This window comes from Boleophthalmus pectinirostris, unplaced genomic scaffold, assembly GCF_026225935.1.
Source record: "Boleophthalmus pectinirostris isolate CB_2022bp ecotype Guang Dong unplaced genomic scaffold, ASM2622593v1 HiC_scaffold_22, whole genome shotgun sequence".
Lineage (NCBI taxonomy): Eukaryota > Metazoa > Chordata > Actinopteri > Gobiiformes > Gobiidae > Boleophthalmus > Boleophthalmus pectinirostris.
The window spans coordinates 10223422-10251266 of record NW_026571190.1 but is presented as its reverse complement, the minus strand read 5'-3'; the positions used below and the strand labels follow the sequence as shown (position 1 = coordinate 10251266).

The window sequence follows — 27845 nt, the reverse complement described above, 5'->3', positions numbered from 1 at the left end:
TAAAACATCTCATTTATAAACAAAATAATGACCAACACACTAATGCACAATCTAATACATAGCTTTAATGATCCATTTTTACAGTGCAATAAATTACTTTTGTTTTTACCCTGTTTGTACAAACAACTCTGCTGCTAGAGGAATGATGCACAGTGAATGAGTTAGCTCCTGCATGAAAGCTCTGATCTTCTGTTAGGCTCAATGTAGTCATACGCAAACCATTCAAATAAAATTAAATCAAATGCATTTGATTTTACTTTAAGACACAAACAGATTTTCACTAAATTATCATGTCATATAATCATCATTAAAAAAAAACAGCTGAAGGTGCACTGGTAGTACCTAAATGTTCTTTTTGTGAACAATAATACAAGAAAATTAAATACACAATACTCTAGAAATAAAAAGTGCATTGTTTTGAAGGATAATTTTAAATCGTTTTGACAAAATGTACAGAAAAACATTGATTTGATATTGTCCAGTGTATGAGTATTTTAAGCCTAACTAGATCCTTTATTCCTTTACTTGAATCATGTGTTGGATTTGCTGCTGTTATATGTGGTCTTAAATCACTACAGGCTGGGGATAATGCAGTGATATGGTCCTTGTGGCTATTGTAAACTCTCCATTTAAAGGTTCTATATTGTGCTACAACAACTTTTGAATATTGTTTCCTTGACAAAGTTGTGTCTACATTCGCACATTTGAGTCATATTTAGTCTGCCGCCCTCTGCATTGCTCAAAACACACTCTTCCAACTTGTGACATCATTATGTGTTACTCATTGGGCTAGACTAATCTAATTTCATTGCAGTGCTCAAATTACTTTCAGTGAAATGCATCTAACACTGAAGAAAACAGTTCTCATTTGATCTACTTTTACCTCTTTGCCTTGCTAAATATAGAACCTTTAAATGATGTAAAAGTGTGTTTGATTGGTTTTAGAACGGGTTGATGCGCAGTCCGGTGCCCAGGGGGGAGAATGGGTTAACTTTGGCCCACATCAGAGCATCGTTCAGGGATATGGCAGATTTACCGTCCTCCAACAAAAACACTGGGCCCTGGAGGAAACAGAGAATCTACTACAGTTACTGAAATACACAAATGAGAAAGTTGCAGGGAAATACTATATTAATATGATAACTTTTCTGGTAGAGTTTTACTTGAAATGTTCAAAAGTATGGAATATATCTTGCATTTATTCAATTACAGGTGTTTTTATTGCTCAAAAGTACTTGAAAAACAACTCTGCATAGTCATAACTTCTGGCTTCTTTAAGTTTAATGCCATACAGTGGAACATTCTAAGCCAGGGGTGTCCAAACTTTTTTCATCAAGGGCCACATCTCTAAACACAGATGAAGCAGAGGGCCGATCGAGGGCCGTAGACTGATGCTCAGTACAGTGAATAATTGAAATATTTACATGTTTAGAATGAGCCATCAGTCTTTATTCGCATTAAGATCCTTAAAATTACACACTAAATGTTACATATTATCTTTATTAAAGCAGATTTTCAAAAAAACTTACAGTAAAAAGTAAATTTTTAATTGATGCAAGGTAATTTGGCCCAATTCACCTGGAAGCCTGAGGGCCAAGAAAAAATTGTCTGAGGGCCGCATTTGGCTCACGGGCCACAGTTTGGACATGCCTGTTCTAAGCAAAATGACATCTTCATGGAGACAAGCAGGTGACTGACTCTCCACCAGAAAAGTTACAGAGTGCGCCTTTATGTTTACTTTATATTTTTTGAGATGTAAGTGCCAGAAACCTTTTGTGACTAAAGTGTACTGAGCCACTCCTCATAACTTTTAAACCATATTTGGATTGTTTTGATTGTTGTTTACTTTTTTATCTTTTTTTGCCAACACCTAAAGAGTCAACAGGCAGCTGGTTTATGTAATTTACTTCTCGTAACGTAAAACTAAAATGGGTACAAAGTGTATTATTTACTTTAGACTGAACCCCTCTGACCTGTATCCTGTGTCCGGTGAAACAGGAGGGCTGGACATCGGAGTGACTTGGCAGATTTGATCCAGTAACATAATCTGCTCCAATCATGACTAACACAGCTGAGAAGGGACAAAACACACAAAACTCAACCAAACTACTCATATCAATTAAGGGTTAAGCTGTCTTTAATCTAGGGTTGTCAAAAGTATCAAAATCAGATACTAATCGATAATAAAACTGGAAACTAGATACTCATTTCAGCAGGTATCGATACTAAAATAGAAGGAACATTCACAGAAAAGAAATGAACCTGAACAGCTATAGAATGATCTTGAGTTTTATTTTATTCTTCTTATCTGGCTTTCCATAGCGATGTGACTGTACCCGTGTTTTACCTGAGTCTGTGGGCTGTAGTCTCTGCTCCAAACAACTGAACTCCTCCCTTTGGCTTTCTGAAGGAGAACTACAACACAATCCAAAAGACATACAGTATATTAATTATATTTACTGATAAACTGCAACATGGAGATCATTATTAGATATTACGTAAACAGCAATATTAAGCTAAGACAGTGAACATGTTTCTGTTATCAACTGCAGAAATTAATCTCTGCTGTGCACTTCAAAACCTGTTTTAATTACACACAGCTGTAGGAGGGGATAGGAGGTAAGTGAAAATAGACATTTCCTGAGCACTCAAACCTCAAAGGCAGGACAATACAGAATTAGTCAAACATGCATGAATCAATTAATAGACTGGATACTCCTTCACGTTTAGTCCCAGTTGAGTTCCAATTCTGATGTTGTTTTAAGTGAGAACACACCCTGAGTAAGCCAGTGATGGGGTAAAATTATTATGGCAGTTAAAAGTCAAGCCAAGTCTCCTTTAACAAACATCTAAAGCATCTATTTATCCTTAAAATCCATACGTTGGTTGGCCGTCACCTTGTAGGATATGTTGTGTTCACGTTCTAGAAATTGATGATGTCTTAATTTCAGATGGAGGCCTGTATAACTCAGGGAGATTTACTGGGGAAATATCTAAACTTATGAGTTACAAATGTTGAAATTTGAGATAAGAAGATTCTGAGATCCCCAAACTTGTCTTTTATTTTCTGATTTAAAGTTCTTTCAAATGACAACAATCACATCTTTGGGGTTGAATACTGGGGCAACTTTCAAAAAATGTGTTTGAGCTGAACTTTGTGTTTTTGTTTCATGTGCATTAATTACACGATATTAACCATAAACCAAGTCAGCAAATTGCACAATAAAATTCTCCATCTCAGTTTAAACTAGAGAAATTCAGCATGTTGTGATCATCTGCACCTCTCTCTCTTTGTTTCCACGGTAACACTCTCTTCTTCCTCTTGTTTTCTCTGTGCTGTTTGTGAAACTGTGTGCTTGTGATTAGATGCAAAATGAAGCTCTTGAGTCTGATCCTTCACAGAATTAATGAATTATTTATAGCAGGTCAAGAGGAGCAGAAACCTCTTCTCTGTGTTGCTAATTATGTTGTTAGCTTACAACATTACAGTGGTGATTTGTGGCCTCAATGACTCAATAAAAACCTAATAATATTATAGAGAAATACATGCACAGAGTAGTATCAAAACAAGCATGAAGCAATAAGGAGAAAATGTTTTCAAATTGGTTAACACACCACATAAAAATGTAAGTTTGTGATCTAGAGAGACAAAGAGACAATTTAACTGAGCAGTCTGGTCCAAAAAGGTGTCAAAAGTATTGGAAATCTGATACTAACAGATACTAAAACTATTATGAAAACTAAATACTCATTTGAGCAAGTATTTGAGCTGTATAAGAACAAGATTAATTGGAATATTGTCGTCCCTCTCTCTGCAACTGCTGCTGTGAGTCTCGTCGTTTTGGTCTTAAAATGTTCATATTAACCCACTCTACATCCCATATTTATTTATTTTTTTAAACTGTTTTTTTCAGACTCACTTAGTCAACTTTTTTATAGGATCTATGGGAATTACACAAATATAAGGCCACATGGTAACATAAAAGAAAGTACTTCAGGGTATCCCCAGGTTTGACTATCCCAAATTTAAGACTTTTTAAGACCTTTTTAAGACCACTTAAATGAAAAGTAAGACCAACATTGCACCCATTATGCAGGCAAAAAACACCAGATCCAATTCTAATAATGACCAACCAACTACTATATCTGGAATCTAATAGCCACTGTGGATTAAACCTACACTTCCCCATGATCCATCCAATATCTTCTTCCACTCTACTGATTGTTTACTCATTGTCACTGGCGCCAGAAACCAAAGTATTGTTTGTGCATAGTTCAAATTGGACTTTCATTCATGTTACATGATTTCACATTGTTTGTTTTCCCTCCCTCCATTTAACATTGCACTGCAGCCCGGTTGAGTAAACAAAAAATAGGCAAATTAAATTTAAGACCTTTGTGAAAAAATAAGACTTGGACAACCTAATTTAAGAGTTTTTAATGCCTTAATTTAGGATCATGAAATTTAAGACCTTTTTAAGACTTTTAAGACCCCGCGGCTACTCTGTACTTGTTGAAGATAATATTCTATTGTCTAAAAGAAGAGTGTTTTTAATTATCATTGCAGTATCTGAATCGGTATTGAGTGTTAAGTCTAATCCTTAGTTCTGAATTCGAGTTCAAAATTTTAGTACCTTGATAACATTAGTAAGAGCTTCCAGAGATGAGACAAAAAGAGTTTTATGCTAAAATAACTGAGAAGTGAGCAAGTTTGAGGAAGTTTGTAAATGTGTGATCTGCTTGTCTGTAGTAAGAATTCAACACAGTAGTATAGTAATAAGTTTTACAAATGAGACCCCAGGACTAGACCAAGACTAAAACAGGACCAAATCCAGTTTGTATTGGTATTATTAAGCTCTGACCTGTTTGGTGTGTGAGTGCAGGCTCTCCAGGCGTCTAGCTCCACTGACAGCTGCTCAATCTTCAGAGGCACAGACACCTCTCTCCTCTTCAACAACTGACTGAGGAATGTACAGACAAGAGGGATATATGAAGAGACAATAGATAAAAAACACAAAAATATAAGCCTAACAGTTCTTCTTTAAAGGTCCTACATTACTCTATTTTCTAATCTGTTATAATGGTTCCCCATCAAAACATACCTGGAGTTGTGTTTTGTTTTATTCACACATGCTTAACAAATGAATCCTAATTAACTACCACTTGATGTCATCACAAAGTGGAACAGAACATTTTGAGTTTTGGAGATGCAGACAGAATAATGATAAAGGATTACTGAAACATATGTGGATGAAACAAACCACAACTCTGGGTATATTTTTGATGAGGTAACAATAACCTAACATCACTAAACACTCACAAGAGTCATTTTTGCTTAATATAGGGAATTTAAGATAGAAGTTATTGCAGAGTTTGGTGTCTTATTTGACCTGGTGTATTCGTAGAGAGCAGGCACGATGCTGGTGTAGTGTCTGCGGATGGCCAGCAGGGCTCCTATGTACCCACACAGGATCAACAGTTCACTACGCAGCCTGAAAACACAAAAATATTCCAAACAATGATCTGAACACTACAATATTTAAATACGGAGCATTAAACAAGTCTAAGGAGTGTGTTTTTACTCTGTGAGCTTGACTGAGATGAGTCGGTCTGTTCTGATGTAACTGAGGAGGTCCAGGATTGGCTGCACACTGTCCACTGTCCACTCACATCCACTCAGCTGCTCTGCAAACAGGAAGAGAAAGTATATTTTTATTTGGTCCTGTGAATTTGATACAACTACAAAGTAAATTTTAAATTATTTCATTTTTACTGTATATTTCTACTGTTGTTTTCCTCATCAAAGATAAAAAATATACCTGGATTTGTGTGTTGTTTCATTCACACATGTTTAACACACAATCACTACTGAACTAGGTAGGGTAAAAGTAGGTAAAGAGTAGCTGTTATAATAGCTTGAAATCTATCACTACATGGCATCATAAGGTGGAACAGACCATTTTGAGTTTGAGTTTTGGAGATGTAGATAGACTAATAATAAAGGGTTACTCATTAATGAAACAAAATACAACTCCGGGTATATTTTTGATGAGATTAAGAAATAAATATATTAGAGGTACCTTTGACATGGCTGATTCCTATCCTCAGAGCAGTCTCCGGTTCAGAGCTCAGAAGATGATATTTAAGACATGAAAACAGGTCTCCTTCTGTCATGGCCTCCTCTGCTAAACACTGACATTCCTCCATCAAAGGTAGACCGCACTGGAGAAAACAAAGTGGAAGGAAAATTACAGCAACATTTATAGGAACGTTTTAGTCAATTTCATGATCTTACTGACTAAAATTCAATTTAAAGTAATAATAACTGAAATGACATACATTTTCCTCAATTAAACCTACAACTAAAAGTATATATTTATATATTTAATTATATAACTATATATTTTCAAAGATAGGACCATAAATAAACTTAACATCCAAGAATACTTTGTATATGTCCTATGATGTAATCACATTATTTAATCACAATTTATCATAGCTAAGATCATAAAACATATTTTCTGGTTGATTCAAACTATTGTGGATTTACGGTAGTTGAAATTTTGTTAAATAAGGGCATTTTTGTTGAGTACAAACTAGACTAAAATTTGACTAAATCTTGAGAAAAATTTTAAACAATTTAGTCTAAACAACTAAGAATAAAACAGAACTGAATTTTTTGGTCAAATTTAACAGTGGATATCAGTCAGTTATTTCCAAAGACGTATTTTTACCCGTTGGTGCAGTTGGTTGATTTCTGTTGTAGTTCCAGGATAAAATGCACAAAGCTTTGCCAAAAGGACGTGGTTTTCAGGAATCATCCCCAACAGGTCTGTAGAAAGCTCCCTGAAAGAGGACAAAAGTAGTATTTACGTGCATTACACTTAGGGTTGTGTAATTAATTGAATTTAAAAAAACTAACACTAAACTCACTTTTTCTCTACTTAACTATATATGGTGTTTTAATAGCATGTACTGTAATTGTCCCAGGTTTTAGCATCTTCAGTGCAAACTAGTTACATTTGCAGCTTTCTGGTTAAAAACATCTAAAACTAAATGTATGCTGCCTTCAGTGGCCTTCAGTTTCCAGTAGTTGGTGACATGACAAAAGACTGCCCTGATTACAGCCAGGTGGTTTTGACCCCATCCCTCCTCTCACTCTTTTCTTTAGTCCTCCTGCCCAGTTTATTGATTTACTTTCAGGAATATCTTTTAAACGTCATTCTCATTGCTCTGTTTTCAACTGTCTTAGAAACTTGGGAACATAGGCATGCTCCGCATTTTCTGTGCCTTTAAGATGTTGTTGAGATGATTTTGATGATCTCACACTTGTCTGATAGGTCTTTGCGTTCCTGATAGTTATTGTTGTTAAGTGTAATCCATGTCACCACAGACACACAGTATATAAAGGAGTGTAGCCCACCATGTTGGAGTGGTCATGTACTTCCGGGAAAGTAGCTCCAGGCAGTAGGCTGTGCTTTGTTGGGCCTCTTCCCCCAAAACCATGCCCACAAAGGCCGCTAGCTCCAACTCGTTTCCTCGGATCAAACTCGCCATTGCCAACTGTAAACAGGATATGTTTAAAGCAACTCTATGTATGTTCCTCTAAAATGTTTTGACATTATTACCTAAAGGAGCAGTAAGTTTTCAGGTGTGTAGTCCACAACAAATTAAATTAAACTAAATACTAACTAAACTAAAAACCTGGATGTAATTTTTGACACTGAGCTCTGTGCTTTCTCAACTGGTTCGCCTGTATTCAACCTAATGTTTTACTATATGTAGTTTTATGTATTTATTCATGTCATGTATGAGAGCTATGCATGTGACTGTCTGGGCTGTTTGGTCGCGTGGGGTCAGACAGCTGTGGGGATTGGGCGGGTGGGTTAAAGGAAATGTGGGATTGTTTTTAATAACTGTAAAGCACTATATGTTCAGTTTTTTTTTTTTATATGAAAAGTGCTTTGTAAATAAAGTTTGATTGATTTAAATAAATAAATACATCTAAACTTATGAACAGAAGAGGGTGTCATGTACTTTTGTAAATTTTAGTTCTTAGCTTAGTGCAGTTTTACTCCTACTAATATACTACTACTTGAGTAAAAGTTTTGGTTACTCTTCCCACTGTGCGTAAGTCTACAAGTGAGAATGATTTATGTTGACAATATGAAATGATTTTGAACATTTGTGTTCTTGCTCCACTTCTTCAAATATGATTTACTTTTTCTATGTTTTGTGTCCATCCTTTGAAAATACCAGATTTTGTGCATTATTTAAAGCTTTGTGGTACTATTCATTTCAAATTAAATTGCCAGTGTTACTTCTTGTTAGTTACTCGTATGTGAGTAGTAGTTTCCCCAAATAATTTTTTTTCTTACTTGAGTAAATTCTTGGACCACTACTTTATACTTCTAATTGAGTAAATTGAAGTAAATATGCTTTTGGCTACTCTACCCACCTGCTTCTAATACTAGTGAGATCAAAATAAATATTTGCAAATTAAGACTATTCAGTAGTAACTCAAGCATCATATATATATAATATATTTAGAAATACCTTGATATTATCCACCGCTAGATGACAACAGGCTGCCAGCACTGTGCGGCCATCTTGAAAATACCACTCTGCCAGTTCCTTACAGACTTTGTGCAGAAGACTGAGGAACAAACACAAAATACGGTTAGCAAATACTATCATGTATGCCAAAGTATGTGCACATAATCTGCGACAAAGCCTTTCTATTATGTACTGTGACGCATATGAGGGATCATAATTCAAAGACTGCATTAAAACAGTTAAAGCTAAAAGTCAATAAGGTTTAAGTTAGGTAATAGTGACATTAGTTATAAATCAACTCTAAACTGTGGGGTTTTGATTTGTTTTAAGATTATGACAAAAGGCAAGGAGGAACTAGACTAGAACTGGCAGCTATTGTAAGCACATGTGTTTACATAGACATTTAGTTAACTGTCAATGGATTGAAATTATAAAATAACCACTTTAAGTCTGGTATTTTGCAAGTCATTTTTAGGGTATAATTATGAGATTTGGAGTCTGTAGTTTTATTCCAAATATATGACGTATGATGCATATTTTGAAAAAAACAATGGAATTCAGGTGGGAAGTGCTCAGTTACTTTACTGGAACTTTTGAAAGAAATTTTTGTTTTAAGAGTAGTTTTTTGACTTTTCTGATTGAGTAACAAAAAAAAAACTTATTTGGCATCACATTAATAGTCCTTCTATTGTTTGTTAGTTTTTTGTTTTTGTTTTTTTAAGAAATTGTACTTTTCATACTACTTTTCCTGCAGCATGCATTTACTCCTACTTGAATAATATTCTTATTGCACTAACAGTACTCTTATTCATGTAAAAAAAAAAATTGTTACTTTTCTCATTGTAATTAAGTCTACAAGTGACAAAATCTTTATGCTGACAATAAAAATGATTAGATTTTTTTATCTTGCCATGCTCGTTCAGATTAAATGTAGTTTTTCAAATTTTTGTGTATCGTACATCCTTTGAAAAAAAAAAAAAATTTGTGTCATATATAAATATAAAACCAGTTTTTTGGATGAGTTTTTGAACCAAACAGATCCAAAAGATGTGGATCTAATGGTAGTGTTGTGAAGAAAGGCCTATCACTTGTTTTGGTTACTCTTCCCATTGAAAGTACATTTAGTCAAGTGACAAAGGCTTACGTTATGTCACTGAAACATAATAAAATAAATAAATAAAAAAGCACAGATCTTACCCCTGATACTGCTGTCTGTTGTCCAGGTCATTAGATGTGTGGTTGATTGGGGAACTTTGAGGAGCACGGATGTTACCTTCACAAGCTCCCTGTAAAAACAAGCATTATTTTGTGGGTAGTAATTTGTTTTTTTAGAATATTTCAAGAATAATGATTTTATTTGTGATAGATTGCAACCTGTGCGATTAGTAAGGCCTCGAGCAGCTGCCCTCTCCCAGAGAAGAAAGTCACTAATTTTTTTATGTCTCCTGTTGCAATGCAGTATGGGATAGCATCATCGTTATCATCGGCTATAAGCTGGTCTGCTCTCCTGCAAAAAAAAAAAAGCACAATTATTATATATTACATTAAGACAATGGTACAAGAAGTTTTAGCAGTAGCTGTAACTTTTGCCCATATTATGGCAGAGTTGAGTAATAGATGCAACAGTAGTTGGTAGTAGCAGTGTTTTTTATTGAAGAGTATAGAAGTAGTAGCAGCAGCTGCAGTAGCAAGTAGTAAGTATTAGTAGTAGTAGTAATAGTAGTAGTAGTACTAGTAGTACTACTAGTAGTAGTAGTAGTAGTAGTAGTCGTCGTAGTATTTTTACCTCTGCATGAGTTTCTTCCAGTACTTCATGGAGACTCCTGGTGCAACAGATAAGGCTTTTTCCCACTGAAAATAAATTCATACATTTGTTTTTGTTTTCTTCACAGTAAAACATGATAAAGCAGTGCATCTTTTCATTCACTTTTACAATATCTAACTGTAATTTGTAACTTACAGTTTTAAAATCTTAATCAGCATCAAATTGTTTATCCTCAGTGTTTTGTAACCTATTCTGTTGGTCCAGTCAGAATACTCTTTTCCATATACAATATTTACACATAATTTCATGTAGAGTTGTATTATTTTATTGTGTAAAAAACACAACAAGCAATTAAAACAGCTTCATGTTTGCTTTACAGTTTGTTATTTATTTATTTAAGATAAGATAACCTTTTTATCCCACAATGGGAAACTCCAGATAAGTAAAAGTGAAGCAAAGCTTTTACTACAAAATGAGTATTCTGAATATATTTTCAGTATATGTATTCAGTTGATAACCCACCCTGATAGTGTGTAAATATCCTTCTGTGAGATTAGGATATTGTTACATACAAATACTTGAGTTTTATATATATATATATATATATATATATATATATATATATATCAGTAGTAAAACAGTACCTGTCCCAGTTCGACCATGAGTTCACAGTATCTCTGGATCTGTCCCAATCTCAGGTGGATGTCTGCAGCCTCCTTCAGTCTCTCCTCTTTACTGGGAGCTCCAATTCCTCCTCCAAACTTCGACATCTTCACTATGGTCAGCTCCTGGGCCTCAGACTTAGGACAGGAAAAGGAAATGGTAATACAATATCTGTAGGAAATACTGGTCTAACTTATTTACTCCAATATTTAATTAAGTAGTTTATTATTATAGTTTCATAATACTAAACTAATTCACCTAGTAATTTTAGTTAAAGGGCCTTTGCTTTGTGAAAAACATATCAAGAATTGTTTTGATTAATTCACACTTGTTTAACACGTTAATACAGGGAGCTGTCCACTGTGTTGTTAAACTCCACACACATTCACTAGAATCATTTGGATAATTTCAGCCCTCAAATTTACAATCTCTACAAAAAAAAGGTAAAAAAAAAAAAAAAATAAAAATGCTTGAAAACTTGAAAACAACTCTCCATAACATCATATGGTGGAACATAGCATTCTGAGCTTTGGAGATGTGACAGATTGAAAATAAAGTATAAAAAATATGTGAATGAAACAAAACCAGGATGACCAGACATCCTTATTTACCCGGAACAGTCCCAGTTTTCAGTCCTGTGACCCCTGCCCCGCAAATTTCTTCAAAAATAGTGATTTGTCCCAGTTTTATACATAAATGTTGAAGTTGTCCCTATTTTTGGCCAATTTGTTACCCACCAGCTGTACAGTGGCCAGTGTTTTGTCCTTTTTTAGCTAAAATACAGAAAATCATGCCTGAAAACAAGAATAAGGCAAACAAAAAGCAATGATAGAAGTCCCTCAGATTAAATACTGACACACAAGTCGAGTTTAGCATACTTTTCACAATTTTATTATTACCAGCCATCCAAACCCAGGTGTGTCCAAGTTTTTAATTTTGAATATCTGGTCACCCTAAACAAAACACAACTTCAGGGATGTTTTCTAATATGGCATTTGAACCATGCAACTATTCTTTTACTTAAGCGTACATTTCCAGTAATCTTTCTACCCTACACCCATGTCACTAGAGTTTTGTGCAAGTTTAACAAACACTTCTTGAGAGACTTACAGTTTTGAACTTAAGCAGGTGCTTCATGTGCATTACACCTTTGCTGTAGCTTGGGGGGAGTAGAGAGTCGTCCTGACCGTTTATGACTGATACCAGGTCCCACAGGTTACTGCTGCCCCCTGGAGGCTAAGACAAGCAAATGCACAATGTTATAGTATATTTTTGTTACAGAGAGGACTATATATGCTAACTCTTCTCAAAGATACTGAAACAACTGCTGTGCTAATGGCCTGTATGGGATGACATTGAACTCACAGAGAAGCACTCGGAGAAGAGACGAAGCTTCTTGGCTCTGATGTTTATGGTGAGTTTGTCCAGTTCTTGTTTGACATCTCGAGACACTTTTCCACAGAGCAGCGGAGGAGAGCCAGGGACCATCGCTGTGTCTGTAAAAGAACCAAAGCCCTCCACTATTATTATGCACTACCACTACTGTAGCCACAGCTGCCCTGGAGGTGGACTGACTGAGATAAGGCTGCCAATCTGTGCCACTCAGACTTTCACACCACATTTATACTGGTATAAAGTGGGTCAAATGTCTTTCCCTCAAACTGTGATTCTTAAACTGTGGTATAAAGAGTCCTCTTTAGTTGTAGTTTTGCTTAAATTTATTTAGATTACAAAAGTATGTCCTTCAGAACTTCTGTGGCACTGGTGTAGTCTAATTTTACTGTTACTTATGTGTACCAGTGTGTTATAATACATTGCAGTACTTGGATGTATTGTGGTACCGGTATTCCCTACGATCCTCTCCCAGGGCTGGTCTGTGAGGATGTTGAGGAGCAGAGGAGAGATGAGAGGAGTAAGAGACCACAGACGCACAGTACTGTCTCTACTACAGCTCGCCATTGTGAACGGTCGGTTCTGATGACACGTCAGACCTGGAATAAAGACACATGGTTCTCAAAATGTGGTGAATGGACTCAGGATTATCATAGTCACACCCACTGGTATGCTTTTATAAGTTTTAAGCTTTTTAGTCTGCTTTCAGTTGCATTTAAGTGAAGCTGTGAAATGAACTTTTCTTGAATAACTTTAGAATAATCTTGAGCTGCATCAGAACAAGAATAAAAGACCACATAGAATAGTATAAAACCTGACCCACTATGGCGCCTGGGCAATTGAGGGATTACACAGGTATAAAATCACATGGTAATATAAAAGGAAATACTATGATTTCATGTAAATCACATTCTGTTGTCTAAAGATATGGTGGTATCAGTATCATGACAACACTACTTAAACCTGCACTAAACGTGGTTGGATATGGATTAGTTGAGGTATAATAATCTCTTAATCATCTCACTATTCTTACCGTAAACATCAGCTCCATGGTCGTAGACCGTATCCAGACAGGTCCCATCCCTTGTGTCCCACACTCTGATGGTGTAGTCCCATGAACCTGAAGAAAATGTCAATAAACATGTTATTATATTTTCACAATAGGGGATTATCTTGGATTAATAACAGTTTCAAACACTGGGTACATTTACATGGATAGGAAAAAGCTGATAACTAGAATAATTAGATCTAATTTTGGTCTGCATTTATAGCACAAGAGAAATCCGATCCTCAAAAACACCTGGTGACATGTGTTAGTTAATCAATGGATTTTAGGAGTAATTTATTTTAAAATAACTATTTAACATTTTTCGCATTTTTGCCCACTTTTTGCATAATATTTTCTTGTCAAACCCTGCACAAGTGTGGAAAATCAAAAAGAAATCAGATCACTCACATCGGATATAATTTACATGATATTTCAACAATTTGATAACTCCATAAATCAGATAATGATCCAGATTTTGTATGTCTTTATATCTTAGTCAAATATAGTTACATATAGCTTAGTCTGACCTGAGATGAGCAGATAGGGCACCTCAGTGTTCCATAGGAGGCCTCTGACCGGAGCCGTGTGTCCACTCAGCACGTTTATACAGGTGTCCTGAGTGTAGTCCCAGATACGCACTGTGCTAAAACAAAAAATCATACCACCTTCTCAATGCCTCATCTCTCAAGATAAGCAGGGTTGGGCCTGGTTAGCACTTGGATGGGAGACTATGTGCTACAGTGGGGCAGCAGTGGCTAACTGCTGTTGTGTCCTTAGACAAGACACTTCACCCACATTGATAACACAATTTAAAAATGGTAAATGAAATGTATTAATCCCTTAAGGAATAAGGAGCAAAGTTGCCTGTCACTCAAAATACAGCATGAAAACAGAGCAGAGCCAGTTGTCAAGTTAAACGCTTAAGCTTTAAATCCACAATTCGTGGATACTAGAATCCCTATAGCTTTAACTGAGCTGAAGGACAGGTTAGAATTCTATGGCAGAATTTGCAGTTTAACTGTCACACTGAAGATCTGTTGACCTGGATTATGATTAATATTAATGAGTCTTCTGTGTCAGAATAAATAAACAACAGTGACATTAGTGGTGATGCAATTATTCCAAAAATGAAAGGATTTAAAGCCATGAGATTGATATGGCAAGTTTGTTTAGCCAGTCTCTCAAGTGGGACTCTCAAGACTAATGCATTACTTTTACTATTATCAAGCTAAGATTCAACATTTGTGGATATTTTTGGATATTTCTTTCAAAAAGAGTGACTCTCACATAGAGTTATACAGGCCCGTGCCCTCTGTCTGAGATTATGACATCATCAAATTGTATAACATGAACCTACATTATATTACACATTTTGGCCTCATTTAGTACTGTACAGAATAAAGTTAAACGTTCCTATCTCTGATGCAGCACTCACCCATCATCAGACCCAGAACACAGGATGCCCTCCCGGAGCGGAGACCAGCGCACATGGAAGACTTTGGCCAAATGTCCCGTGAAAACTTTAAGAGGCTGGTCTGAGCTCGTGGCTAAATAATACACACGAACATTCTTATCCTCACAGCCCGTTGCAATCATGTCTCTGTGGATACAGAGGGGAAACGCAGTCAGATGCTGCTGTATGAATTAAGTATGAATCTAGTCTTGACAAATTCATTGTATAAGTAATACCATTGCATTTTAATGGAATCTGAATTGCCAAGAGGCCTTCTAGTGACTGGTGTTGCAAATTATCTTAGGCTGTGATACTTGTTAAGGTATGTTTTCTGTATCTGTCCCTGTTCGAATAAACAATAAATAAATATATAGCAAAAAGTCTGTAAATAGGAGCTTGCTTGTTTTAATTAAAGTTGAATTCTTCAAGTTCTGGTTTGTGTATTCATGCTCTGTGTTAGTGATAAAACGCCTCGACAGAATTAAGTCTTTGTTGTTTTTCTTTCTGTTTTAATTTATTATGAAAATTATAATAATCAATATTTCTACTATTAAAAACATTTGTATTGGTTTAAGTACAAACCAAGTATTTGTGGTGGTTTAAGTACAATTTTGGCAACTTGAAATAATTTTTTTCAGTACATAACTGTGTTTATATACTATAATTTGTATATTTCAGCCTCTTTTTGAGTCTAAAGTAATCTACTAAAACACAGATAGTAGTTATGTCTAACCTCCTGTACCTGCTTTTCATTGTTGGCTACTCCTAACACATCTGTAATACATAGATCAGGACTCACTTGTTATTCTGACTCCAGTCACAGCCAAAAACAGCAGCTGGATGTTTATATTTGTGCAGGACTTTGCCATCAATCGTGCGAATTATACTGTCAAAAAGTAATATGTGTTTAAAAAGTTTGAACTAAGAAATGATATATTATTTTTCCTACTCACCAGAATCCATCCCCACTGCAGGTAGCGATCCTCTTTGAATCCTTATGACTCCAGGATATACAGAATATGCCATTTTTCCCGTGCTGAAAAAAGTGATGATCAATAAAATGTTTACAACTACAATATTGCTAGGTTTTGGTTTTCTTTCAGGTTTGTCAAAAAGATATACCTCATTGAAGCGTGTGATAATTTTTCCTTTTCGTACATCCCAGATGAAGGCTCCATTACGAGACGTTGCCCCCGCAATACAGTTTAGGTCCCCTATAAATTGTACATCCACACATTTACTCTTACTCGAGTAGTAGTATTTGAGTAATATTATTGAAGTTAGCTGATTGCAATATTCAGCTGCTCTACCACCTCTGCTTGTGATACAATGTGATCGAGTAGTGCATATACCTGGGGCCCATGACAGGGAATAGACCACACCTTCGTTTCCTGGTGATGTGTACACAGCGGTCAGAGTGTTTGTGTCCCAGATTTTGATGGTCCCGTCGAAACTGGCCGTAGCTAAAAGATTTGGGTCATCTGGTTTGAACTTACAGTCAAAGATGGTCTCTATGTGGCCCTGGAAATCACAAAATTAATCTTGTTAATAAAACAAAATTACTAATTTGTATCCATGTGTAAAAATATCTTAGACCATCCATAGTTTAAACTGAGCTGGACAGGTTAGAATTCTGTGATGGAATTTGCTGCTTAACTGTGAGCTTGCAGATTTGTTGACCTGGTTTAATATCTCTGGGCCTAATTACTGGGCCTGTCCACAGGAAAGAAAAACTGGCACAAAGTACAACATCTTCTCTGTCAGTATAAATAAACTAAAGAAATACTATTCTTATAATAGTTTCAAAAGTGATTACCATTAACAATTTTCCTATATTGGTATCGATTTAATTATTTGGTTAATATAAACAAATACAAATAAATAGACTACTCAGTTTTGGTTTTGTCATAATTTACCCTTGGTTAGTACTGGTTTAGTCCTGGGCAAATCTGGTTCAGCCCTGGTTTAGTTAAAGTTCACTCTAGGGAAGCCCTAACTGCATTCTAGTTTTGAGTTCTGCTTAGTCCCAGTTTCAAACCTGTTAAGTCCTTGTTTAATTCTAGTGTTGACCTACTTTAGTTGTAGTTGGTTGTACTTTTTTAGAATGCATGGCCCAGTTTTCAAAATGAATTACCTGTCCATAAATACATACTAATAGGTCACATTCATGTTAAAACATTTAAATCATAATTTCATCTGGAGCTCAGGGCCATATAACAATGGAAGATTAACAATTTTTGATCCAGTGGTCTACCCTATAATTATTTGTTATAGATTGACTGCATAAATGTGGACAGGTCCAATAATTATATATGTATTCACCATAAAGCAGGTAAACAAATTAAATTCCTCCACAAAATTCTGGCCTGTTCTTGATAACAACATTGTATAGGCCAATAATATAAGATACAGATTAGGGCAGGTAACATGAATATTGTTAATTGCAAATGTGTGTTGCAATACAATGAGCTCTTGGTCTAGTCAATAATAGAAATGATCAGGTTAAACACGAATTTACCTTTTGGATATGCCGTGTGCAATGTAATCAATAAAAAAACTGGTTCTTGTCCCTCATCTTGGAGTATGACATCATCACACTGTAGAACCTGAAAACCACCAATCACACAAAACCCATACCAAGTCTCGTAGAAAGTCCCACTTTTTAGCACCCATGTCGTAGAGCCCCACCCCTCCATCGAGGAAGCAGCAGACGGCATGGCCCGGGGGCAGGGAGAAGGCCTGGTTCTGGGACAGAGTGGGCGGAGGCACTGCTTCACTGGTGGAGCTCAAGTGCTGGCTCTTACTGGGAGAACACGTACTCTGGGCTGAGGAGGAAGGGCCATAATATAGGAAAGAGAGAGGAATATAAAGGTGCATTGTGTAACGTTTGGTATGGTATTCTTTGAACAGGGACAATGCTCAACAATTGACCAATACAAGTATCATAGGAAAGATGCTGGTGCCAGGTTATAGCATGTATATATAAGATACATATACAGAAACTGACCACAAATAAGTAGCACGAATAAATCACATTATCCAAATAATATTTTAGATGTTCTATACTTAAAGGTCCTATATTATGTAATATTGGACCTTTAATGGAATCTTTATATAGACTAGTCCTCCAGACCACTGATGGCATTATGCAGACTAGAGAGTGTCTGAGGAGCTGATGTGAAGTGTTACCTTTCTTTGTAAGGGGAGAGTTGAGGACATGCAGAGCGTGAAATCCAGTCTTCTTCAGTTTAAAACTGTCCAGAGGTGTGGAGCGAGACACATTCCACACTCGGAGAACTCCTACCTGTGAATCTATAAGGGAAACACGAAAACTGGTTCAACAGAGACAAAACAGGATTCAGCACTCCATACCTTCTCCTTTCTGCTGCTGTGCATATACATTTTTTACACTCCCAAAAATAAGTTGACTAATATAATTTTTTATCAGTCAAACTTGAAGTGAGGTAAATACACATAAAAATCACGTACACAAAGAGTGTGCTTGAATAATCAAACGTAATTTTTCTCCACAGACAGATGGCAGTGTGGGAATGTCCCACATAACAGCTGATACTTGAAGTTAATAATATAAGTGAGTGTTTGTAACACAGCATCACGTTTAAGCCACTATGGAAAATCATTTGTTTCATCACATTTTGAATTTTAAATGTTGCTGAATGTATCACTGTTTAAAAACTCAGTATCTGAATTTCATTCTGAATTTGAGATATACAGTATACATTTGTGTTAAAAAATTAAAACAAAATAATCAATATTAAAAAATTTCAGCACATATATTCACAAATTCAACAGTCTAAATTCAGAGTGACAAATTCACAGTGAGAGAATTCACAGCAAAGATCCAAGTTGGCAAAGCATAAGCAATCAATTGTATTTAACTGAGGAAGACAAAAGCAAACTGTTTCTGATTGGCCTTTCTTTCCTGTAGGTGGATTTACAGTTAAGGAAAAAAGAGATGAGGTTTTGATTAGGACAATTCTGAAGAATTATATTGGTTTCCTACAGCATTTCCTGGTTGTTACTAAGTTGGATAGACCGACATAAGATCGACACTAATGATGCTTTGGTATGCTTAAAAAATCAGCAACTAAAATTCAGAATGAAGACAATTCAAATGTTAAAAAATAAATAGTTAAATAGTATTTAAAATTCACAATTTGATGAAACAAAGTATCTTCCAAAACCCCCACAGTATGCTATATCGATTTTTGAGTTGATGTTAAATGGAGTGTGATGTAATAAACTAAAATGGTCAACTTTTTCTACCTTCAAAGCTCTCAAAGCATATTACCTCAACCAATCAAACTTCCAGACACTGGGGGTGAGGTGGGAGGTGTCTTGCCCAAGGACACAACAAAATGATTAATCTATATGTGATGGAATTGTACCAGCATTTAATGTTCATGCCAGAAGCGGGAATTGAACCGAGGTATCCATGAGTACCTCCAGTGATGAACATGCCCGGAGCAGAGGGGACCCAGGCCAGACACTGGACAGAAGCAGCCGAGGAGGGGAAACAGAAAGAAGTGATACAGGCCAACGCTTCACTGTCCACCAGCCGGATTCCATTGTGCAGGTTTGACACTGAACAAGGACAAGAAAGAAACACAAATACAAGAAATCAAACTATAAATTCAGTAACAGAGGTGAGTAGAGTACCAAAAATGTTAGTTAAGAGTAATTCCTCAAAATAGTATTACTCGAGTAGAAGTACAATGTAGAGGTTCAAGAAATTACTTTTTTTTGTATTTATGTAACATCTGATTTGTTAGTTGAAGTGAATGTAATTTTAAGGACAAAACATAAAATAAAGCACAAAATCTACTATTTTCAAAGGATATGTAAACAAATATGTAAAAAACTAAATCATATCTGAAGGAGTGGTGCAAGAAACAAAAAACATTCAAATCATTTAACATTGTCATCATAAAGCTTTAGTCACTTTGTAGACTCACAGTGGGAAGAGTGACTAAAACTTTTACTCAAATAAGAGTAGTGTTATTTCAGTCAAAATATTACTGAAGTAGGAGTATTCTGCTAGAAAAGTTGAATTTCTTTAAAAAGTTAGTCAAGTAAATTTAACTGATACCGTATAAAAATGTGAAAAGCTAATTTACAAAACAAGAAGGTACTGTAGACCATTGATTTATTCTTTAAAATTTTTGGTGATTTTTCAAGAAAATGTAAAGCTTAAAAGTGTAATTAAATTGTTGATTAATAAATTAGATAATACTTTTCCCATAATTCATTGACATCACATAAAAGCATAAACACAAAACAAAGACCGTCTTCTGCTCGTCATGACAACTCTGACTTTATGAATAAAGCTCCTCAGGATAGACTGAAAACTAAATGAGGATCTTAAATTGTCACATCTGTTACTTGATTTTATGCCAGTTGTAATGGGATTTTATGTAAGCTTTTAATTTTAAATAATGAGTTGAATTAGTCAAAGCTTTTTAATAACCAGTGAAAACTCTAACCATATAATAGGAAAAATTGTAGGGGCCTCTCTGTCATCTCTGTCTCTATCAAATGATGAATCAGACAACAAATGGAGGAGGACATGATTTGTGGGATTATTTTTATATATTTCACTGTGACAGAAAGAGCCATATGGTCAAACATACCGAGTAAATAGTCTGTGGATAAAGGGTCCCACTCCAGAGCACTGACTGGGTCCTCTTCATCTGTTCCCTCAAGAGCCTCCGGTCGTAACACATGCTTCTGACTCTTACTACCTAAAAAAAATCAAACAAATCAGAACAAAAACAATGATAAAGATGATCAGCAAGTCCTCGCTTTCTGTTTGAATGCAGAATGTACTACAACCGTCCTAACTTGGGACGTCCGATTGCAGTTGCTAATTTGTAACACGAGTCCCTTTGCAAATTCTTTTAGCATTCAGAACAAAATCTACTCGCTCTCAATTTATTTTACCTGAGATAAATAAGAGTGAAGTGCTGGTAATATTCATGGGGGCACTTTTGACTCCTTCCCCTCCTTCCCTGTGTTTCCAGTGGACTTTCCTGGTGTTTTTATTTCACCATTTTGTCTGTTAATAAATTCCTATTCCTAAAATGGAGTTTGGCTTGGCCCCTGTAATCGTTAATATCATGAGCTTCATTTGACTGGACTTCTTCATACAGTCTATGACATTATTTTATTTTCTGATTGGTTAATCTGCCTGTCAATCACACTCATCAGAAAGCATGAAGACAGCATATGGTTTCAGATCCAAATGTCTTTGTGAAGTATTGTCAAAGTGTGTGGCTTTGGCTGTTTTAATAAAGTTCTGATAACAAACTAATTTTGAGTTACATTTTGATCTGCAACAATTCCATGTAGTATTTACCTGGCTGGAATATTGACAGGCTCCCATCAGTGTGCCCAAAGACCAGCTTGCCCCTCTTGGTCGGATGCCATCTGAAGAGGCAGATGTCTGAGAGGAAGGAGTGGGCTTCTTTATGCACTGTAACACCAGGGTCCGGACCCCCATAAACCCAGATGTACAAAGGACTGCGCTGAGACACGAATGCAACACCCTCTGAACAGTTCCAACACCAACTCACAGATGCAGGCACTCCTGACAGAAGAAGGAAGAGAGGAAAATTTCAAGTAAGGTTGTCAAAAAGATTGAAAATTAGGTACTAATCCATACCTAATCTAGTATTGAATCTTGATACTAATTTGAGTAGGTATCCATACTAAAAAGGTCATATTCACAGGACAAATGAACCTTTCCTGAATAGCTTTAGAATTATCTTGAGCTGCATCAGAACAGTTATAAGAGGCCAAAAATTCATGTTAATGCATCTGATATAAAAATGTATTCAACAGATAGCATGTACTCTAGTTTATGAAACTGTTTACCTTTTTTCTGTACCATTTTTGGTTCTAAAGTTACATACGCTTTAAACAGACCATGTATGCAACATGGAACAAAAATTATTTTCCAGATTTCAAAGACCTGCAAATCATGTAAATAAATTGATATATTTCATCATATCTTGTGTTATTCGATCTTTGAACTGTTGATGAAGGTACATGATTTTTTTTTTTTAAAATGTATTTAAAATGATAAAAATTTGCTTGGAAGGACTGACATATTTTATAGAAATAGTTTCCTTTCATTTTGAAGTAATATGAAAGTATTCGGAAGAAAAAAGCCAACAAATGATGCTAAATCATGCATCTTCTACTTGCTTGCACAATTTTCCCTCTGTTACTTTTCCCTCCTGTTACCTTTCTTAATAAAAAATCTCATTACTCAAAAAGTAAGAGGTTTTTCAACCTAATCTTGTACCATATGGTAGAAAACTATATGAAGCAAATATTCAAACCAGTTTGTTAAGGATATGTAAGTGAGAACCGCTAGTTATCGCTGTTTGTATTTATTGTCCAAAAAGTGCTGCATATTTCATTCCCTCCATTACTGACATGAGTTTTTAAATTTTTTGTCAACAACTTGAAAGAATATCACACGGTTAACTTTATCCTGTTGGAGTGCTAACCTTACTTAATTCAATAGTCTCTCTAGTTTCTGAATAAGAGCTCCGTTACCGCTTGACCGGACCCATAGGTTACACAGATATCAGACCACATGGTAATATAAAATAAAATACATTCTAATTTTCTAATTTCTTCTTCTAAATTCTTTGAAAATATCTGATTTTGAGTCATTTGAAGTAGCTAATGTATATTTTTTATATTACTGGAAATATATCACAAATACTTTTTTTAATTTAACTGGACGAATGAACTGAATATGAACATGAATAATGCTCCTTTACCTGTAGACTGTATATTAAGGTTAAGGTAGGCGACAGGGGCAACTCATCTGGAGCAACGGGAGCCGCAGTGACACACCTGGGGACTCATCTCCATGATCTTATTGCTAGTCTTGGTCTTGGTCACTTTTTGGGTTGATGGGGGAAACCAGAGTGCCCAGAGAAAACCCGGCCAGAGACTGGACAACCCAGAAATCAAACCCAGAACCTTCTTGCTGTGACGTGTGAGTGCTAGCCCTTCAGCCCCTGTGCTGCATATCTCTGACCACTAGCTGCATGCACATATATTAAAGTACATGTATATTAGTGTTATGGTAGTACCTTTGGTGTTGTCGAGTCGTGCCACAGCCTTCTGCTCGGCCACATTCCACACGATGAGCAGGTTGTCTGCAGAGGCGGAGGCAAACAGGTCGGGATTCTCTGGGCTCCAGCTGATTGCAGTGATGGTTTTTTTATGTTCAGACATGATGGAGCGCAGCTTAAACTCATTGTACTGCTGATCCAGCTACACACAAGACATATTTCAGTCAGTTATTTGTGCTAAGATTCTTTCCTATTCATTCCGAGTGTATTTCAATTGGAATTGAAACTGGTAGTTTTCAAATATCTGTAATGTTTTCGTATATATAAGGCTTGTTATGAGGAGAAATGGCCAAAAAAATGTATCGAGCCAGGGTTTAGTATTTCTTTCTTCATTTTGTAGGCATATTAGATACAGAATAAAACTATAGAGGGGATTTTGGATCTCTTGTTTAGTATTTGAATAAATTAAAAATCTGAGTCTTGACTGCAGACAAGCAAAACATATCAAGGTACAAACAAAAAATAAGTTAAAAAAGAGTTAAAGACGACCAAAAGAATATACATATTTTGCTTCTATTGGATATTGATTACTAACACATTACATTTTTAAATCACAGTGTTACCTTTTTTGCTTTAAAAATGTTATATTTGCCAAAAACAACATATTAACATGTTTTATAAGTTTCACTTTCGTCAAGCAAAGTCGCTCACTCCCCCTTCAGAGCATTATCACAACACAATCAGCAAGCATTCCACTAATGTGACTACGACATTGTATCAGCTTTGTTAAGCTGTTATACAGTTTTGTATCCTACTTTTGTATATAGAGAATTATCGTGTGGGAACATGGATGAAACATGCATGAATGACATCTAAAACCTCTTCAGGCATGTTTTTCATGAGGGAACAACATTATAACATGGTATAGAAAGTTATCGATTTTGCATAATCGCCCCTCTTTAAGACCCATATTCCAAAACAGCACTGACAGAGTAGTTCATACCTGGTATATGTAGATGGCAAGAGTGGCGCAGTAGGCGAAACGGTCTCCACTGGCGGCGCACACATCTTTGTTCCATGGCTGACACCCGGCTGTCAACAGCCCCACCTGCTGGACCTTGGCCATACTGACCTGTGCATGCAGAGAGATACAGGGCAGACAGAGAGGAACGCTGTAATCTAGAAACAATCAACTAAATTAGTAAAGATAAGTAAACTGTGGAAGACTGAATGTTCCAACAATATTCACACATTTTTACCACAAAGCTGCAAATTTACTTAGTTTGCACTAACACTAAATGGATCAGTACATAATTATTAAAACACCATACAGTTTAGAAGTAGATGATGGTCACAGCAACCAAATCAGATCTGTAGAGAGGCGACCCACTCACAGTAAGACTGCATGTATTCAAAGGCAAAGTACTGTATAACCTCTCCATGGGGATAGGTTACATGATTGCTGTCTCTTACTTCCTTTAAAATCCTTTAAAATTGTATGTCTAAAATTAACACAAACTGAAAAACATTAAATTCATTTGATATATTTAATCACAATTACAACTTCTGAAATCAGGATTCACTTTTAACAGTGCAACATTTTAAACATGTCAGGCAGCATTAATATTAAGGAGAGGACTGAAATCTAAACTGTTTAACTAATCCAAGAATCCCATGCATTTCAGAACATGTTGAGGTCTAAACTAGAGGGTTAGCAGCTTTTACACAGAATTAGACCCTATGGACACACAGGGACATTTGGCTCTCTGCAGCGGACAGGGTAGAACCTAAATAACTGCTGAACATTGCAATTTCCTAAAGTGACCACTCAAGGAGCAATTTGTAGTTGATTGCAATGTAATCTTGCAGCCATAGAATCCACTGGCCAAGATGTTCAAAATGTATTATAATGTGTCCTTGCATAACACACTTCATGATCTAAGTACCATCATCCTTGAATCTTATCTTATAAAGCTCTATTTTGTTCTGTTGTGAGCATTCACGGTATGCAGCTCACAGTGTTAATCTTCAAATGAGATGGGATTATGGATTGAAATAATCTCTGTGGTGATTGGCTGAAATGACAAAGACAAAAATCCAAGGCACTCTATAGTTTCAGAAGAATGAAAAAGCTTTTATTACAGCATGGCTATTGAGAAAAAATATCATTTGAGTTTAGTCCAATTATTCAATTTTTTTCAAAGCCACACTATCTACCTTTTTTGTGGTTTATTGCACTGAAAACATAGAAAGCCATGTGTCCTTAATGTGAGTGATCTTGCATCTCCGCAAACCTGACTCTTATTTACCTCCTGCTTGTTTTCATGGAAATGTTATTCCTTTGGCCACAGTACGACATCAATCTATCCCCATGAAGAATGTTCCATAACATGGTTTTAGCATTATATTTCATGGAATCAAACAAGTGATTCCATGGAAAAAGAACGTGACATACCTTTAAACTGGACTATAAAATGACCTGCCACATTACCACATTACACACATAGAGAAGCTATTGAATGCTTCAGCACCAAGGACAGTACCACCTTTTATGAACAAAGTAGTCATACCTTGGACTGGGGTGTTCGGATTATTAGCTAATCACCATTATATTAAATAATACACTACATTTTTATTACTAAAAATGCTTTACAATGTCAGTAGTGTCATTCACTCTACTCATACGGACTATATTCACAAGTGCAAATTAACATAAATGGAAGCAACTATTTCCAAATCTATACTTTATAATTTTCCTTTGGTTATCAATTCAATTTGTACGTTGTTGTTATTACAGGGGGAAAAAAACAATATTTATTCAAAATATATTGGCCAATGGCATCAAGGCCGCTGTGAACATTTAATGGATATTTGTTTGAAAAACCAACCAATTATTTGAGGAGAGGGTTCATAGGTCATTGTAATTTCAGTTTATATGACAAAAATAACTACAAAATGCAAAATGGGTGAGGGAGGAATAGGCTATTTCTGCAGGCTACATTCAGAACATGTTGTTGTGACCACTATGCTAAAAGAGATGTGACAAAAGCAAAATTGCAATGTGATTGTGCATAATAATCTAATTTGTGTAGGAATTATCTGCTCTGAAAAGATGCTCTCTCCAGCAACAATAGCCATACATACACTGTGAATGCTTTCTGTATATTTTGGTAAGATTTTCGTCATATTATGCACCGTGAATGCCTATGAATGTTTTGAACGTTTTTATCTTAAATTCAGCTTTAAAAGGCGTTTAACTCACACGTCTACAGAAATCGTGACAGCCCATTTGCTTCATTAGCTAAGTAAATTCTAGCTTGTTGTAAATAGCGAAATTTAGCGAGCATGAATGCAAAATCGGCAAACCAACTCTACTGTTTTAATCTAAGCAAGTACAACTAATGACAAGATGTCTAATTACGATCATAAGGTAAAGTATGAGAATTTTTACAACACATGTGCAAATTTACATATTTTAAAACACACCCTCAGATAAATACGCTAAAACCCGAGGGGCAGGCGGCTACTTACTACTAGCAATGTCCGTGCCAAATTGCTGCAAGAAAAAGATAGCTAGGGTCCGTTTGATAATAAATTGCATGCATTTCTCGTGATAAATATTGCAAAAACTAGGCAACAGGTTTCAGTCAGTGGCACTCGCTAATCCGTGCATAGTCTAAATTAGATTATTAAGGCACTACTAAGAGGCAGAGCAGATTTGGTAGGTGGAAATGCGTGCACTTAGCATGTTTTGTAAAGGTTTTTCAAACATACTGTGTAAACTACAGTATTGGGGATGTAGGTACGTTTGTTTATTAGATATCTTTCTTAATATAATTCTAGATTAAGTGGCATTACAGATTTGGTTAAACATACAAGCAGATTGACATTTGCACAGGTAGCATGTTTGGTAAAGGATTTGTTAATGAAAATCTGGATTAAAATACGTGTAACAATACAATTTTAAACATTGTTTTACATTTTTCTTACCATGAACGTATCTTAACCGATATTAAGACACTGGTTTATTGCAGATTTGGTCCATCAAAGCGACGTATATTAACGTATTGAGCAGTTGTCATGTTTGCAGAGATATTGTCACTAAATGTCTGAATGAAACGTGTATTTGTGTGCAGAATTTGAGTGTTTATTTAGTGGTTTTCTTACCGTAATAGTCGGTTTGTTGGCGTTGGCACGTACAGACGGACAGCTCCCGGTGCTGAACACAAGTGCCCATCTGGCGTCACCACGCACAGGTGACGTAGCTCCGTCTGAATCTGAATAACATTATTTTATTAACTGCTGGTGAAGTGTTCATTACTATAAGAGAAAAAATATGTATAAAAAATGTATGCTATAAATAAAAACATCACTGTGAAAACCTCATTGTGAAAACCTGGTGTGTCCTGTTGTCCCATTTCATCCCTAGATTTCATCTCAAAATACTTCAATTCATCTTTGAGTAATAAAATCGCATGCACTGATTGCCTTTTATAGTAAAATAAAAACAGATAAGAGTGAGATTTGCATAGTAAGCAAAAATTTTTTTTTTTTTTAATTCTCTCGAAGAAACTGACTTTTGGGGTGCACTTGTTCTCAAGGTTGGTTGAGCGTTAGGATGGTTAAAAACTGAAACTGATAAGGTGTTATTGCAGTTATTATCTACTGTGAACTTAAATTCACCAAATAACTCTTTCCATGTCCTAACCAACTTGTCCCACTTTTTACATTTTGAGTTAGTCTCTCTAGATTATAATGTACTAAGAATCACATTTGGAAAGCAGTAATATTACTCAAAATTGCACGTTGAAACTAACCCAGTTGTAATTTGCATTTCCATCTGATTGTGAATTA

The 27845-nt window shown here is 35.7% G+C and overlaps 1 protein-coding gene across 1 annotated transcript; it reads right to left on the bottom strand.

Annotated features, from left to right (window-relative positions):
* Positions 1-76: 76 nt before the first annotated feature.
* On the bottom strand, positions 77-27275 carry wdr17 (WD repeat domain 17). The gene is made up of 32 exons (XM_055158720.1): positions 27159-27275; positions 23995-24123; positions 23010-23193; positions 21254-21484; positions 20529-20639; positions 19342-19482; positions 18067-18189; positions 17515-17702; positions 16230-16398; positions 16000-16091; positions 15831-15913; positions 15677-15763; positions 14860-15024; positions 13952-14067; positions 13410-13496; positions 12826-12975; positions 12350-12480; positions 12095-12220; positions 10966-11121; positions 10343-10407; positions 9931-10063; positions 9754-9842; positions 8557-8656; positions 7424-7563; positions 6735-6846; positions 6081-6222; positions 5583-5685; positions 5391-5492; positions 4863-4961; positions 2348-2415; positions 1974-2071; positions 77-1061 (listed from the first exon to the last, which is right to left on the bottom strand). Exons 2-32 carry the CDS (start codon positions 24115-24117, stop codon positions 942-944), a joined length of 3834 nt encoding a protein of 1277 aa, XP_055014695.1. The 5' UTR covers positions 24118-24123; positions 27159-27275; the 3' UTR covers positions 77-941.
* Positions 27276-27845: the final 570 nt, after the last annotated feature.